Source organism: Sitophilus oryzae, unplaced genomic scaffold (assembly GCF_002938485.1).
Source record: "Sitophilus oryzae breed Bouriz unplaced genomic scaffold, Soryzae_2.0 scaffold_1536_pilon_pilon, whole genome shotgun sequence".
Lineage (NCBI taxonomy): Eukaryota > Metazoa > Arthropoda > Insecta > Coleoptera > Curculionidae > Sitophilus > Sitophilus oryzae.
Genome location: NW_022146210.1, coordinates 438,113 through 455,627, shown reverse-complemented (window position 1 = coordinate 455,627; position 17,515 = coordinate 438,113). Strand labels below are relative to the sequence as shown.

Sequence of the window (17,515 nt, the reverse complement as noted above, 5' to 3'; positions counted from 1 at the left end):
CTGATTCAATGAAATAAGTTGGAAAACACGTGCTACATCGTACTACATTCGTTTGACGCATTACATGCGTAGTAAGTACGTTCAAGGCTGTTCTAGAGAATATTTGTTTATGTTTTTAAATTCCCGATAAATCCTGAATAGTTTAATCACTAAAAAATACCTATGACTGTTACGACTAGAGTTTGTAGGATGTACCTACGCTGTATATCTTATATTTATGTAATATAATTGTGTATAGTAATAGATATGTATTTTAGGCTTCATATAATAATTATCTTGTAAGTAATTTTGTGAAATATGTCTAATAATTTCCATTTTAATATTGAGATAATAGGAATATTTAATCTTTGATCGAGGTTTCAAGGAAATACAAATACGAACTGAGATTCATTGGTGTTATTAATTTATTTCTTCAATTTCATATATTCTATTATTAGTGTAAAAATTAAAAATAGTCCATAGATGAGTAAACTATTTACAAAGAACCGTTATGTTACATTTTGATCAAAAATTATTAAAAATAATAAAATATCAGAGTAGACAATAGCAAAGAACAACTTACGTTGTTATTTCTTAATTATGTAAATTATACATGGTTAATAATAAGTGCAATTTTTTTTCAGGTGGTAGATCTCGATAAAAGAAACATATTTTCTATTTACTCTTTTTAAATGTAGTACAACCCAGGGGCGGATACAGAAATTTATATTAGGGGGGGGGGCCCGGAATGCATTTTAGGGGGAGCCAAAATAAGCGGTAGGTAATGTAGAATATGCTTTTTAGAGCGCCATTTTTAAACCAAAAGCCTAATATTTAACCCAATTTATAGATTTTAGGGGGGGCCCGGGCCCCATGGCCCCCCCTCTGTATCCGCCACTGGTACAACCTACCCTTTTAACTTTACCCTTTTTAAATGTTAGTACAAAATAACCGAGTAATTTTACTATGAAAATTAAAAAAATATTTTTTGTTTAAATTTTGAGAACCACTGGATGTTTTGTTTCTTTTATAAATTTAACCTACTACTTATGTTGTCATATTATCAAGATATTATGTTTTTTAACGAAAAATTCCAAGAAAATTCGAAAAAAAACGTTTAAAAAAAATCGCGAAAAGACGTGTTTTCGCCTCAAAAATGTGTTTCTGGGGTAAAATATACCACCCATAAAGTATTTGCACTTATTTTTTAAGACTGTGTATATTTTTTTAAAAAACATACCTATTCAATGCATAGAAATTACTTTTAAAATGGTCTAGTCTCGGGTCTGGTTTAGAATTTGTGAATAATTTTGATTTAAACAAAAATAAAGTTTGTAATGATTTTATTGGATTCTTTTGATAGAATCGAGAATATACAGGGTGGGTCTTAAATCAGTGCAAATATTTTAGGGGTAGGATAATTCTACCCTAGAAACACGACTATTTTTTTCGAGAAAAAAAAGTATTGAAAATTTAGAATTTTTTGAAAAATTTTTATTTTTAGTTTCATAATATCTCGATAATATGGCAACATAGGTAGTAGATTAAATTTACAAAAAAGAAAACCTAGAAAAGGTCCAGTGGTTCTCAAAATTTGTTTAATTTTCAATTAATTAAAATAACTCGATTATTTTGGAATTATTTGAACAACGGTAATGAGAAAATATAATCTACCAGCCCTGAAAAAATTTGAACTTATTTGACTCCCCTGTATTAATGGTAAGAAATAATTACTTTACTTAATACCTACTATATCTATTTTATAAACAAAAAAAACACAAGAAGTATACTGAAAATTTTTATTTTAAATATATAATATGCAATTCTTTATGTATAAGAATAAAGTCACATATTCCTAAAACGGAACAATCACCGTTAATTTCCAAACGTCTTTAGTCTGCGACCGTGAACGCATCGGCCTAAGCAGGCTCACCCCTCTCGGAGCGAACAATGCATTTCATTCAACCGGCGAGGTCGGCGTCTACCTGCCTGGGGACGGACGTGGAATGTATATTAGGAAATTCTGCCTGACTGAGCTGTTCCCTTCTTTCTCACCAACCCCAGAAGCACGGCCGTTTATAGATGCTAATTTACGTACAAAATTACACAACGACCTAGTTAACATTTCTCACTATCACATGATCTGGACGGCTTTTCTTATAGCCGTCTATGTTGGGCCCCGCAGCTTCACCACTAATCACAGTATCACATGAAGTCAGCCGCGGAACTGTCGTTATGTTCGTTGTTCGGCGCCCTGATATTGCCCAAGCAACATACATCCAAAACCTTTAGCTAAGTACGGCGTAATTACACGGTCATGGCCAGAAAGGGCCGCTGTTGCAAACTGTCCGCAGAGTCTTTCGCTTGGGCCGAACACAAGTCAGGTGTAGACATCGATCGGTTTAACTTTGCCGCTCCATCACCTCCCATACTAAAACTGAAGATAGACACTAGTGACGTAATGCGATCTATTTCCATCGCTGAACCGCTGCCACAATTATTCGAAGAAGACGTTTCTTGAGACCTTTCAGCCTCGTCAACTTCCTTGCTCACGATATCAGAAAGTAGGGCCGCATCGTCCAAAAATACCGAGTCGTCGTTACTACTGCTGCTATCCGAGTCACTCACTTCACTCACTTCGTCATCCTGTCGAATTTTTTTCGGCAAAATAGATTGCACCGCTTCTTCGGTTTCCCATTCTGCAACAGCTCTTCGCCTCTTCAATGAAGAAGTGCTGGAAGACGAATTACTTCTTTCCCTAAGTATGTTCGATGTCTTGTCCAAGTCCAGGTAAGTCAGCTCACTGTTAAATGGAGGGTGGTTTTCTTTATCTTGCTGATTTTCAGTACACTTAACACAAGACGTTTCGAAGCAATCGGGTTCCTGGGCATCGTCGTTTGTTGAAGACGTTGGGAAATCGTTTAGAGGCCTAGCCGAATCCAGACCTGCTTCTTCCGCTGTTAAACCCACTAAATTTTCTTCTACTTGCACAGGTCGTTGTTGAATGGACAGTTGTTGGACGATTGTTGGAGATGGGGCATGGTAATGTACCATATTGTAAGCCTCTTCCATAAAAATATACCGAGCTTTTTGTAAAACGGTTGCCACTAACAAGTTTTTGTGTAAACTTACACCACCGCGATGAGATCGTGACTGGGCGATTTTTGTTAAAGAAATTCCAATTAGCCTTTGAGCTTCACTAGCCATTGTGTTGTTGAAAAAAATGGTTAAAGTTAATTCTCACTAAATTTGAACCGTACGCGTTCTTTCTATTGACACACAACTACAAACTCTCGCAACAGGCGCAACTAAAATACAAGGAACGCGCGCTGCAACATATACTTATAAACTTTGCCCGCTGACGTCACAACCTACTTTCAACGTATCGCTCGCCAATGAAACGCGGCCTTGCCGGTGATAGTCGAAACAGACCGACGTCCAACAGCAACAGGGCGCATTCGATATACGTTGGATAAACGTAAAATATAACACAAAATAACCTTTATTGCCAGGCACGCTAACGCTTATTGAAACGGAAGTGCACAAAAAATCTAGTGTGAGTGCGTACGCAGATGGCTATATTCTCTTTGTTTCATAAACGGTCAAATATGGTATCTTGAAGTAATTAGCTGGTTTTACAATAAAGTGATACTAACTTAATATTAAGTGGTTTAGTGTTTTAAATAGAAATTACCCTTATTAGTACACCGCTTACGTATTTATTAATCAATTTAATAATTCTGGCAGAAAAGAAAATAAATTATTTATTGCAATCAAATGTATAATAAAATAAGATATTACTTATCAACATATTACTTATCATTTACCTATTACTTATCAAACAAATTGCCTAAGAGTATACACTATATCAGTTTTACCTAGCGCATTTTACAGAATTATACATTTATTTATTAACATTGTAGATCACAATTTAATAACATTTATAGTAGGTTTTCAAAAAACAATAAATATAGATTAAATAATAATTCTTGAAATGAGACCTATAAAAATTCAAAGCTATGCTCTAATCACGTTCTTTTTTCAATTTATATAAATTAATAATTTAAAAGAAGTTTAAATCTCCTAGGTTTGGTTTGGTTTAATTAATATATAATTACAATTGCAAATATTATATGGACACTGATAGAAATTAAATGGAGGAAGCACTATTTGCCTAGCGCATTCGCCAAAATTTAACAAGATTTCATGAATATTTTATCACAGATTTTATTATATGGAAAGAGTCACTTTTTTCTATACATGGTGCCCCAGAAATAATTGCAAGTATTTTAACTGGTAGTACCTATAGTTAAAAAACATAATTTCTGGATAATATGGAAACATAGGTAGTAGATTAAATTTACAAGAAAGAAAATCCAGAAAAGATCCAGTGGTTCTCAAAATTTAAGCAAAAAATAATTTTTTTTTAATTTTCAAAGTAAAATAACTCCGTTATTTTGGACTAAAAGCAATAAAGAGAAAAAATGTTTCTTTTACCGAGATCTACCACCCCTTAAAATACTTGCATTTATTTCTGGAACACCCTGTATAGTAAATTTTATTAATTACTTCTTAAAAAGTTAAAAATGTCTAGAGGCTTAGAAAAAGTATATTTTGAAATAATGATTCTCTCTAAATCCTACCATAGTAGGTAAAAAGTACCTAACTCAAAATGTTAAAAATAAAAAAAAATAATATTAAAATTCAAATGCTTTTGTAAAAGTAAAGTAATTCTTAAAATGAAAATAGACGAAAAGGACTTAAAAAATTATATAATCACGCTTTTTTCGTAATTTTAAAATTTAGTTGATTTAAATCAATGTAAATGACCGGTTATACAAATATTGAAAATTTGATATCAATATATCAGTTAATAAGATATTAGGACTGATAGAAATTAGAGAGGAACAAGAGAGGAAGCACTATTTGCCTAGCGCATTCGCCAAAATTTTATTTTTTAAGATTGCCTTATAGCGCAATGTTGAACAAGATTTCGCTTGTGAACATTTTATTTTATTATACGGAAAAAATAACTTTTTTTCTATACCGGATGCATCTCAAAAGTGGCTATAACTTTTTACTTTTCCATACAACACGAGATTTGGTATGTTAGTATATGACATAAATTAGGATTGATTGGACATATTTAATTATCTTCGGTCACTTCCGGTTTCACCGGAAATGACTACAACTTTTAATTTTTAAACGGCACCCTCGATATTTTTTTATTTTATTAACGACATATCGTATGTCAACTTTTGACGTTTTCGCATATGGTTTATGTGAAATTATAACATGCGGTTCATAACGACAATTTGACTCGAAATACCAAGTGTGTGTGGTATCAAATTATTCGTAAAAAAATGCATTTTCCAAATATGCTAATGAGCCACCCCAAGTGCTTTTGTAAATGAAAAGTAATTCCCAAAATGAAAATAGATGAAAAGGGCTTCTAAAACATTATATAATCACGCGTCTTTTCGCAATTTTAAAATTTAGTTGATTCAAAGAAATGCGAACCATCTTCTATAAATTATTATCATTACTACACATACAAAATCTAAATCAAATACGGAACATTTGTATTACTAATGTAATATGGTGCCAAATCAATTCAAAGGAAACACTAAATAAATTTACCTGGCGCATCCTCCAGAATTTGAAAACTGAAACTCAATATTTAATATTTAATATAAGCAACGCATATCAGCACAAAATAGAGAATGTATAATATATACAATTTAGTTTATGTATAGCTATATGCTTCATAAGAGTATATTGTTTTTACTTCTGCAACTAAATAATCGGTCGATTCGAAATTGCATGTAAGCGCATATCCTTAGCCATTAGGTATAACAACAAACAGACAAACTATTAAATTAGTTTGTGGTAAGTATAACCATAAGTGGTACGACGATCAATTTATGTACAGTATTGGCCAAAAGTGGATGAACCAATACCAATAATTGCGAAGAAAATCAGATTTCAGGTGTTAAATATCAAAATTATTTTATGTACCTTTGTATGTTAAAAGTTTAATACATTCTCACCAAAATATTACAAACAAATATAAATTCTTCTGTTAGTCTTATCATTTATAGATAAGAATTGGCAAATATTGCTTTTTTGTCTTGGACAAAAGTAGATGAGCCAAATATTTTTAAAAATCGTTAGTTTCATTTGTTCTGCTTTTATGAACAATTGCGATTTAAAAACATTTGAGCTCTTGTGATATATCATGCCACGTGGAATTAACTTGTCTGCACATCTTAAGTTGCGAGTAGTGAATGCTTTTAAGGATGGTTTGAAGCAATCGGAAATCGCTAAGCAATTACGCCTTGGAAAATCAGCGGTACATTATATTTTAAAGAGATATAATGAGAGAGGAGATGTCTCTATAAAAAGAAAACCAGGACGACCTAAAAAAGTTGGTCCCAATATGATAAAAGCCATAAAACGAATTTCTTCACAAGATCCATTTTGCCGTCAACGAAGATAAAAAGCAAAACTTGAAGAAATGGGCTATCCACCAGTGAGTACAAGGACGATCCGACGTAAATTAGTTGACCAGAAGTTGTTTTCCCGAAGATCCGCCAAGAAACCACTGCTATCAAAAAAAAAATTTGAAGGCCCGATTAGCATTTGCCAAGGAATATCAAAAACTGGACTGTGGCACAATGGAAAAGTTTGTTTTAGTGATGAATCAAAGTTTAATTTGGTGTCACCAGATGGAATTCAACATGTAAGAAGACCTCCCAACACACGATTGCTACCAAAGTACACGTGATCCACTGTAAAACATGGTGGGGGCTCAATCATGGTATGGGGGTGTTTTTCTGGGTATGGGATGGGGCCTCTTCATAAAATTGAGGGCATAATGGATCGGTTTGGCTACAGAGACATTTTGCAAAACCTGTTAGTGCCTTATTTGGAGGAAAAAATGCCAGTTGTACACTACTTCCAACATGATAACGACCCGAAAGATGCCTCACAATTGGTTAAAAGGTTTTTGGAAGATGAAATGGTGACTGTTCTCAAATGGCCATCGCAATCCCCAGACCTGAATCAATAGAAAATTTATGGGAAATTTTTGGATCAACACATTAGGACCAAATTCTACAAAAAATAAGCAAGAATTATTTGCAGCTTTGAAAGAGTCTTGGAAAAATATCGATTTTTTCTATAATTGAAAATCTTCTGGGATCCATGCCTAAGCGATGTCTGAAAGTAATTAAGAATAAGGGTTATTACACTAAGTACTAGTAAATTATAAGTTAATTTTTCAGTTTTGTTAACATAAGATTTTTTTTTATTAAATATATATTTTGTTCATCTACTTTTGTCCAATAGTTTTTTCAATTTAATTTTTTGCTACCTTATTAAAGCACATTTTAAAAAAACAATGCTATTTATTTTTATAGCACTGACACTAGACTTCAAGTAAATATAGCTCAAATTTTAATTTTAAACATAAACAGGAAAAACCCATTATTTTAACAAAGTTCATCCACTTATGGCCAATACTGTGTTGTATCCGAAATTAATATAAATGTTATAAAAAAAATTGTGTGTGCACTATGTGCGCATATTTGAAGTGAAACTTCTTCTTAGTTCTGTTTGTCTGTCTGTCCGTCTGTCCATCTGAGGACTTCATTCGAGTACCTCTATCCACGTGCCGAGTTTGGTTCGATTCGACCCATAATTAAGAAAAATCTTCATGATTTCGTCCATTTAGAACAGTGATTCCCAAAGTGGTCCAGGTGGACCCCCAGGGGTCCACGGGAGACTTGCTGGGGGTCTACGTAGGCGTGAACAAAAAATGGGGGTCCATAAGATGTTAATGGGGGTCCACGAAAATTTATCTGCTTTTGATAGTAAAGAGCAAAAATGTAAGCATAGTTTTTATAAGGGCCTACCTACATTGTTTTAAGTACCTATCTAAGCAGATAATATTTTAATAAGGCAAGCGACTGTTACTTGTCCAAACTTGCGTATTCGATATTACGTACAATTTCGTGTACAGACTTGCAAAGCGCTATCCGCCCGACAATGCTTAATGCTTGTTCAGACATGAACTTGATCACCACTATAAATACTTGATGCCAAAGGCAAACGCATTCATTTGTTTCCGGAATTTCGAAAAAAAGGCGGAATTTGGAAAAAAGTTGTGAGAAAATTTATATCTGTGTTTGCTAGTGCCGGAGAAAAGTAAGTAACCTACCTTTTTTGTTATAGTACTTAAGTATTTTGTTTACGTGTACTAGTCGGTTGATCACAACGGCCTGTATAGATAGGTAACTTAGTAACTTACAGATACTTTAATTGTCCTCTTTCGATTTGAAGACAAACACAGCACGTTTTATTCAATTGTTTTTTCACGAGAGAAACACTGCCTCTCTAAAAAGGCCGAATAAGCAATATTGCAGAGCAATTAATTTTGTAATTTTTCTTGCAAATAACTACTAATTTTATAAAACAGTAATTTCATAATCATTTTAAATTAAAATCAAACTATTTTATCAAAACTATTCCTTTTCGGAAAGAGCGAGCGGTGCGCGGGCGACGGGAAAAGGGCGGGGCTAGGACTTCGATGCCAGTTTGTCACGTTTTAACAATGAAGCCGCAGACAAAAAATACGCAAATACACGGAGCGCGTGAACTCATTGATTTAATAAAATGTTAGTTATCGTTTTTATGGACAATTTTGGGATTTCGACTTTTATTTTTTCCTACACAAATATGATCAGCATTCGATACTGAGTACACCAATTTTTATTTATACTATTAAAAATTAGTGGTAAATTATGTACTTTAAAATTGATACCGTTTTGTGAAAACGTCTGTATTTGTCTCAGCGGTTTATTAGTTGGTCCCTTTACAAGCCGTAATTCTATTTCAAGCGTGCTGACAAAGGCTGCGGTGTGATACCTATATTCAGAAAAAACTTGGTTACTAAAACATTTTTTTACAGGTAAGGTAACTGACACGAAACATGGCTACAGCAAAGAAAAAATGTCGACAATATAGTATCGATTATTTGAAATATGGTTTTGTTCCATCAGAGGCAGACAAACAATTGCTCCATGTGCCTATTATGCAACAAAGTTTTGAGCAATGACTCTATGAAACCATCAAAGCTCGAAGATCATCTAAAAAGGTGTCATACTGATAAAATAGGTAAAGATTTAAAATATTTTCAAACATTGAAAAGAAAAATATGGAAAAGAGACCCACCATGCACAGTATGTTCGCTTCAACATCTCAAAGTAACGATGATGGCTTGCGGGCATCTTACAATATCTCATTACTTATAGCAAAATCTGGAAAACCGCACACTATCGGAGAACAATTAATTTTACCCGCTGTTGAAGAGGTTTTAAAACTGTTTTGCACAAATCTCCATTTGACGTACTAAAAAAAGAATTCCATTAAGTAACAATACTGTACAAAGACGCATTGATGAAATGAGCTACTGATATCGAAAGCTTTTTTGTGCAATCATCTGCAAAAAATTTTTCTATACAACTGGACGAGTCAGCGTTACCCAGTAATGAAGCATTACTATTGGCATATGTCCGATTTATTGTTGAGGAAGAAATTCACGAAGAATTGCTATTTTGCCAGGAACTTTGGAGACTGACACTAAAAGGCGAATCAATATTTAATGTCCTGAAGTAATTTTTTTACGGAAAAATCGATCCCATTTACAAACATTATTTCAGTGGCAACAGACGGAGCTCCTGCAATGGTCGGGCGATATCGTGGGTTTATAAGTCATCTCAAAAGAATTATACCTGGACTTACAGCTATTCATTGCGTAAGAAATTCACGAAGAATTACTATTTGCCAGAACTTTGGAGACTGACACTAAAAGGCGAATCAGCCATTTAATGTCCCTGAGTAATTTTTTACGGGAAAAATCGATCCCATTTTACAAACATTATTTCAGTGGTATAAATAGACGGAGCTCCTGCAAATGGTCGGGCGGGATATCGTGGGTTTATAAGTCATCTCAAAAAGAATTATACCTGGACTTACAGCTATTCATTGCGTAATCCACCGACAACATCTTGTGGCAAAACATTTAAGGGACAGGTTGAACCAATCTCTTCATTTTGTAATAAAAGCTGTCAACAAAATCGAGAAGCAATGCATTGAATACGCGTTTATTTGCTCAATTGTGCGACGAAAAATGATGAAGACTTCCAACGACTGCTCTTACATACCGGAAGTACGCTGGTTGTCGAAAGGTGCATGCTTAACGAGATTTTACTCTGTTTTCGATTCCATATTAGAGTTCTTAGAAAGTAGAGATCCAGATTTAAAAAGAAAACTTGATCAAATTCAAAGCAGACATTGGGTGTATTTGACAGATTTGTTTAAAAATTTAATGATATTAACTTGCAGTTACAAGGGGACAGCCTGAATTTAATAAAAACAAAGGGATAATTTCGGCTTTTCTTGGGAAATTGAAATTATGAAGCAAAACATTAGTCGGCGCGAATTCTCTCAATTTCCAAACTTGTCGCAGGTAGAATGTATTGATGAGGATATCCATACCTACAGTCAACATTTAAGTGCTCTGCATGATGACTTCAAAACCAGGTTTGAAGATATACTGACGATGGATATACCACCATGGATCATAAATCCATTTGATGAAACGGAAGTGGCCAATGTTGTATTACAAGAGGAGCTGCTCGAGCTAAGCACTAATGAGGAGCTGAAGGTGAAATTTAGAAAAGGCTACCCAACATTTTGGCTGCAAGCAGAAATACCCGAAAAATATCCTGGACTGTGGGAAATCGCAAGGAAATTTTTAATAGCTTTTCCCTCGTCATACCTTGTCGAAAGGAATTTTAGTGCCGTTACAAACCTCTTAACAAAAAAAAGGAGCAAATTAAACATCACAGAGCGGGGGGATTTGCGGTTATTGCTCACAAAAATAAAGCCAAATGTTTAGTGGTCATTCAGTGTTTTTATTGTTTTCTGTTTTCCTATTTTTATGTGTAAAGTTACCTTTAGTTATTGTACGTGTGGGACGACCTTAAGATTGAGAGTCGTCTGTCAAAAAAAAAAAAAAAGAAGATGGCGGAACAATAAAGTAGTCAGTAATACGTCCGCTGTTTTAATACAAGTTTTTAATTGCAATAGTAATACCTCTGAGTAATACTATCAACGAAGAAATAGTTCAATCTACAACATATTTGGTCCTTCGAGCCGGATAGCTGGGTGAAATCTTCAATTATTTCAAAGATTCAAAGAAAATCCATACTTTTCCGATCAATTTCTATCGTTCAAGGTCGAAGCCGGACGAGTCCATTTGCGCAAGACGATCCAGAATAGGGGAGTTGCGTAGTAAAAGCGGTGCGAAGAGTGGACTGGTCCAACTGCATCGGAAAAGGGGAGGACACATCGACGAAAGCAGAAAAAAAATACGTTTTGAGAGCCGTGCCCGGGATTGGTAAAACGACGACGCAAATTGCCGGTGAGTCCGTTCCTATTTACCTTTATTATCCTTTTCTTTCAACGGGAAGATAGGTTTGCTCCAAGTTCTTATTAATAGGTTTTAATATCAAAATGCAAAACGAGGAGACAAGGGTTCTTTTAGGGAAACGTAGAGTTTTCAAACAACGACATACATTATTTGAAAAATATTTTAAAACCCTAAAGGAATCCTTTCAAGATACTTCGCCTACCGATCGTGAAAGGTTTAAGATTGCTGAATTAAAGTTACGTTTAGAAAAATATGAGAAATTAATACAAGAATACGAGATAGTTCAAACAGAGATAGAGATAAGTTCAGATGATTTAGATACACAAACGTTGGAAAGAGAAACTTTTGAGAAAAATTATTTTAGTTTATTAGTTGAGTGCAAGGAATTCTTAAGCATCTTTGACAAGGTAATTCCAAATTCTCATAGCGAATCGAGTAATTCAAGTAACTTTGATGTAGGCTCAAGTAACAATAATAAAAATGATTTCAATGTAAAATTACCAGAAATAAAATTACCGAAATTTACAGGTTGTTACGATAATTGGTTAGAATTTCGAGATACATTCGATTCACTTATCAATGAAAATTCAAGTATAACAAACATTCAAAAATTTCACTACCTGAGGGCAGCATTGGACGGCGGTGCCATGCAAGTTATTCGTTCTATAGAATTTTCGGCTGACAATTACCAGATAGCGTGGAATTCTTTACTTCAAAGGTATAATAACAATAGCGTTCTGGTAAACAATCATGTCAAAGCCATATTCGAAATGCCCACATTATCTAAAGAGTCAGCAAGTGACTTAAGAAAAATGTTAGATAGCCTCTCTAAGCATTTGTGCTCATTAAAAAACTTAAATCAACCGGTTGAGCACTGGGACACACTTCTTGTTTTTGTATTAAGTCATAAGTTAGACAAATCAACACTTCGAGCATGGGAGCAAGTTAAAGCAGCGACAACTCAGGGCAATTCGGATACGGTGACATTAAAAACATTCAAAGATTTTTTACGTTCAAGAGCCGATTTCTTAGAAACAGTTTTAATGACCAAAGAGGTCAAGATACAATCTCATTCATATCAAATTTCAACAAAGTTCAAAACTGAATGCATTTTTTGCAAGGGTTCAAATCATTATATACAAAATTGCAATGATTTTTTAAAGCTTTCAACTCAAGATCGTCTTAATCAGCTTAAGAATCGAAAATTATGCTTAAATTGTTTACGCGGTTTTCATACGATCAACAATTGCCTAGCAGGACATTGCAAAAAATGTACTCAAAAGCATAATACAATTCTTCATAACGACTTTCAAGTAAATTCAAGACCAGAGCGTCCAACAACTTCATCAAATAACGCATTTTCTGCAACTTCAAGCATTGCTTCGGATAATATTCTATTATCTACAGCACTAGTTCAAATTAAAAATTCAAAGGGATATTTTCAAACATGCAGAGTTTTATTAGATTCTGGGTCCCAATCCAATTTTATTACAGAAGATACATGTAAGAGATTAGGTCTAAAGACATTTCCAGTAAGTATTTCTGTTTCGGGTATCGTTCAAACTCCTTTTCAAATCAAACAGCGATGCAATATTACTGTAGTGTCCATGCATAACTCATTCAAAGCTGATATTTCATGTTTACTTCTACCTACAATTAATAAAGGTTTACCATTCCAGTCATTCGACCTTTCAAATTTAAATATTCCTTCCAATTTGAGGTTAGCTGATCCTGGTTTATCGGTTTCTTCAAAGATTGATATTCTAATTGGTGCTGAATGGTTCTACAATTTATTATGCATTGGTCAGTTCCGCTTAGGACCTAATTTACCTACGTTACAAAAAACTGTTCTAGGATGGGTAGTCTCTGGAAAATTATACAATGATCCTATTGCTGCGCAATCCATGTGCAATTTTAGTACAAGTTCAAACGACGAAATCTATTCTTTATTGAAAAGGTTCTGGGAAGTCGAAGAAACTGTTCCACCTGGTTCAAATGTGAAATTCTCCTCAGATGAACAGCTTTGCGAGGACATATTTTCTAAAACAACCGAGCGAAAAGACGACGGTAGATTTATTGTTCATATTCCCTTAAAATGCGATCCTATTATTCTAGGTGATTCTCGTGAAATTGCTACCAAAAGATTCTATTCTTTGGAGAAGAAATTGAATCGTGAACCAAAGTTAAAGGAAGAATATGCAGCATTTATGAACGAATATATTCAACTTGGTCATATGCGAGAAATATCTAAAATTGACGAACATTCTAATTCTGGTTTTCTGCCACATCATGCAGTTGTTAACGAAAATAATCAAACTACTAAGCTTAGGGTTGTGTTCGATGGCTCGGCACAAACTGATAATGGAATTTCTTTTAATAGTTTGCAGCTAGTTGGTCCTACCATTCAGGATAATCTTTTTTCCATTTTATTAAGATTCCGACAGGGGCCTATTGTCATCTGTGCGGATATTGTTAAAATGTATCGGCAGATAGAGATTCATAGATCACAAAAACATCTCCAAAATATTCTATGGCGTTTCGATTCTTCAGAGGAATTAAAAACTTTCGAATTACAAACAGTAACTTACGGTACTGCATCAGCTCCTTGGTTAGCTACAAGATGTTTAAAGCAATTGACCATAGATTATTCCAAAATATTCCCACAATCATCTCATTTCGTGGCATCCAATTTCTATATGGATGATTTGTTGATAAGTTGCAATTCAGAAAGTGAGGCGTTAACAATATGTGACGAAATTTCAAAAATACTTTCTTCAGGCTGTTTTCAACTTCAAAAATGGGCAACTAATAGTACCAAAATTCTTCAGCACATTCAAAATCCTTCTACTATTCTTAAAATTGGCAAGGATCAACGAACCAAGATTCTAGGTTTGTATTGGTCTTATGAAGACGATCAGCTAATGTACACTATTGCTGATTTTATCAGTTTAAATAAGTTTACCAAGCGTACTATAATGTCTGATATAGCTCAGATTTTTGATCCCTTGGGACTCTTGGGCCCATGTATCATTTTAGGAAAAATTCTTCTTCAATCACTTTGGTCCTTAAAGCTTGACTGGGATGAGTCTCTTCCAGCTACTATAGACAATCAATGGCGGCAATTACGGCAAGAACTACCAGTACTTAACATTTTAAAAATACCCAGATTTGTTTCAAATACGTCAATCGTTAAGTTGGAGTTACACGGGTTTGCCGATGCCTCTTTACAAGCATATGGCGCATGTCTATACATTCGTAGTATATCTTCCAGCGGAGAGATTCAGGTAAAGCTTTTGACAGCTAAAAGTAGGGTTAGTCCTCTAAAATCGTTAACAATTCCAAGATTAGAACTGTGCGGTGCTCTCTTGTTAGCACAGCTAGTTGATCGAGTGAAAAATTCAATGACTTTTACTTTTGATGATATATTTCTTTGGTGCGATTCCACTGTCTCTCTTGCCTGGATTCGTACTTCTCCAAGTACTTTGCAAGTTTTTGTTCAAACCAGAGTCGCTCAAATACAAAGGTTAACACAACCTAACCAATGGCATCATGTTCGAACCGCCGACAATCCTGCAGACTTTCTTTCCCGAGGTATTTTGCCTAGGGCTCTTTTGGATTGTACTATGTGGTGGAATGGCCCACAATGGCTTAGCCAACCTAAAGATCAATGGCCCTATTCTGCAGCTACTTTTGAAGGAGAACTCCCAGAAGTTAAGAAACAAAAAATAATTCTCGCAGCTTTTCAAACTTCAAATTGGATTAATATTAATAAATTTTCAAACTTAATGAAACTTCAACGGGTGGTCGCTTATTGTCTTAGATTCATATACAATTGTCGAAATCCCACTGACAAGCAATTTAAACCTTTCAAGGCAAAGGATTTATCTGATACTCTTAGATACCTTATTACGATATCTCAAAAGGATGATTTTGCAGAAGAAATTCAAACGTTGCAAAGGAGTCATGCGTTGCCAAGGCAATCTAAGCTTCTTTCTTTAAATCCTTTTCTAGACGATGAGGGTATTTTACGTGTTGGTGGACGTCTTAGTCAATCAAATTTTAGTTTTGATGTCAAACATCCAATACTTCTTTCGTCCAAGCACCATCTTACAAAATTGCTTTTTAGACACGAGCATCTAAGATTATTCCATGCTGGACAACAACAACTGCTTTATTCAATTCGTCAACGTTATTGGCCACTGGCTGGTCGCAATTTGGCTAAACAAATTGTTCATTCCTGCATAAAATGCTACCGCTGCAAACCACTGCAACCTTCTCCAATCATGGGTAATCTTCCAAAAGCGCGTGTTACTCCTGCTCCACCCTTTTATAATACTGGCATAGACTACGCAGGTCCAGTATATTTGAGTTCAAAAAAGGGAAGAGGAGCCAAGGTTTCTAAAGCGTATATTGCGCTATTTGTGTGCTTTGTGACCAAGGCCACTCATTTAGAATTGGTGAGTGACTTATCAAAGGATGCCTTCATTGCTGCCTTCCGGAGGTTTGTAGCACGCCGTGGTAAGCCAAGTAATGTTTATTCCGACAACGGAACAAATTTTGTAGGAGCCAATTCAGAGTTACGAGAATTATCTCAATTTTTAAAATCGCAAGAACATTCTTTACAAGATAGTATATCTAATATTGGCGTAAATTGGCACTTCATACCCGCATTCTCACCTCACTTCGGAGGAATTTGGGAAGCCGGTGTTAAGTCGGCTAAAAGACACTTGACTCGAATAATCGGTAGCGTAAAACTTACTTTTGAAGAGTATTGCACTATATTGGCAGAGGTTGAAGCAATCCTAAACTCTCGTCCAATCACTCCCATGTCCTCAGACCCCAATGACCTATCCGCTTTAACCCCTTCTCATTTCCTTATCGGACAACCGGCAACATCACTTCCCGATCCAGACCTTAGAGACATTTCAACGTCACGCCTTTCAAGATACCAGCTGATGCAGCAGTGCCAACAACATTTTTGGTCCCGCTGGACTCGTGAGTTTCTTAGCGAGCTTCAGTTACGCACCAAATGGAAAACTCAGCAAGCAGCACTTCAAGTTGGGTCTCTTGTTGTTCTCAGAGATGACCACTCTCATCCACTTCAATGGAAACTCGGTAGAATCGTCTTACTTCATCCAGGATCAGACGGCATCGCTCGAGTAGCTACTATCAAGACATCAAGTGGAACTGTGAAACGGAGTTTTGCTAAGTTTTGTGTATTGCCGATTGAGGTTGAAAGCTGACTCTTTCAAGGCCGGGGGCATGTTTAGTGGTCATTCAGTGTTTTTATTGTTTTCTGTTTTCCTATTTTTATGTGTAAAGTTACCTTTAGTTATTGTACGTGTGGGACGACCTTAAGATTGAGAGTCGTCTGTCAAAAAAAAAAAGAAGATGGCGGAACAATAAAGTAGTCAGTAATACGTCCGCTGTTTTAATACAAGTTTTTAATTGCAATAGTAATACCTCTGAGTAATACTATCAACGAAGAAATAGTTCAATCTACAACACCAAACATTGATCGTTTGCTGACACTCCATCAGATACATCCTTCCCATTAATTAAAATTATGACCTGAACCTATATTACCTTAATATTTTTTCTTGTAATTCTATTCTTTTAATAAATAAAGTGATATAAAATGTACCATTTTTCGTTTTTATTTTACATATCGGAATATAGGGACAGAACTCAGAAGTGACACAATTTTTATTTTTTGGCGACTTTAAGAATGTGGTAGAAATGTAGCAGCAGGGGGTCCACCGAAACCAGTAAAATTTTGAAAGTGGTCCACGAGAAAAATAAGTTTGGGAACTACTGATTTAGAAGCATCAGTTCGAAACGCCGAGGGCGTCATCCTGTAGCCCGTCCTCAATTATGCCGAAATCAACCCATATCTTTCTTCAATAACAAATCGTTAGTCCCACCCTGATGAAGATGTAAACGTAACGTCGTATCCAACTTTGCAGGGTGGGACGTGTGCACCGTCGCTCGCATAGCCTACCCACCAAATTTGGTCGCGATCGGACGACATCAGCTTTT

General features: G+C 35.1%; 2 protein-coding genes across 2 annotated transcripts; one reads left to right on the top strand and one right to left on the bottom strand.

Moving 5' to 3' along the window:
* Positions 1 to 1,764: 1,764 nt before the first annotated feature.
* LOC115878931 (immediate early response gene 5-like protein) lies at positions 1,765 to 3,345 on the bottom strand. Its single transcript, XM_030895544.1, has one exon. The coding sequence runs from the start codon at positions 3,184 to 3,186 to the stop codon at positions 2,287 to 2,289; it is 900 nt and encodes a 299-aa protein (XP_030751404.1). The 5' UTR covers positions 3,187 to 3,345; the 3' UTR covers positions 1,765 to 2,286.
* Positions 3,346 to 11,559: 8,214 nt separating this feature from the next.
* Positions 11,560 to 16,719, top strand: LOC115878902. The gene is made up of 2 exons (XM_030895512.1): positions 11,560 to 15,186; positions 15,349 to 16,719. Exons 1-2 carry the CDS (start codon positions 11,560 to 11,562, stop codon positions 16,717 to 16,719), a joined length of 4,998 nt encoding a protein of 1,665 aa, XP_030751372.1.
* Positions 16,720 to 17,515: the final 796 nt, after the last annotated feature.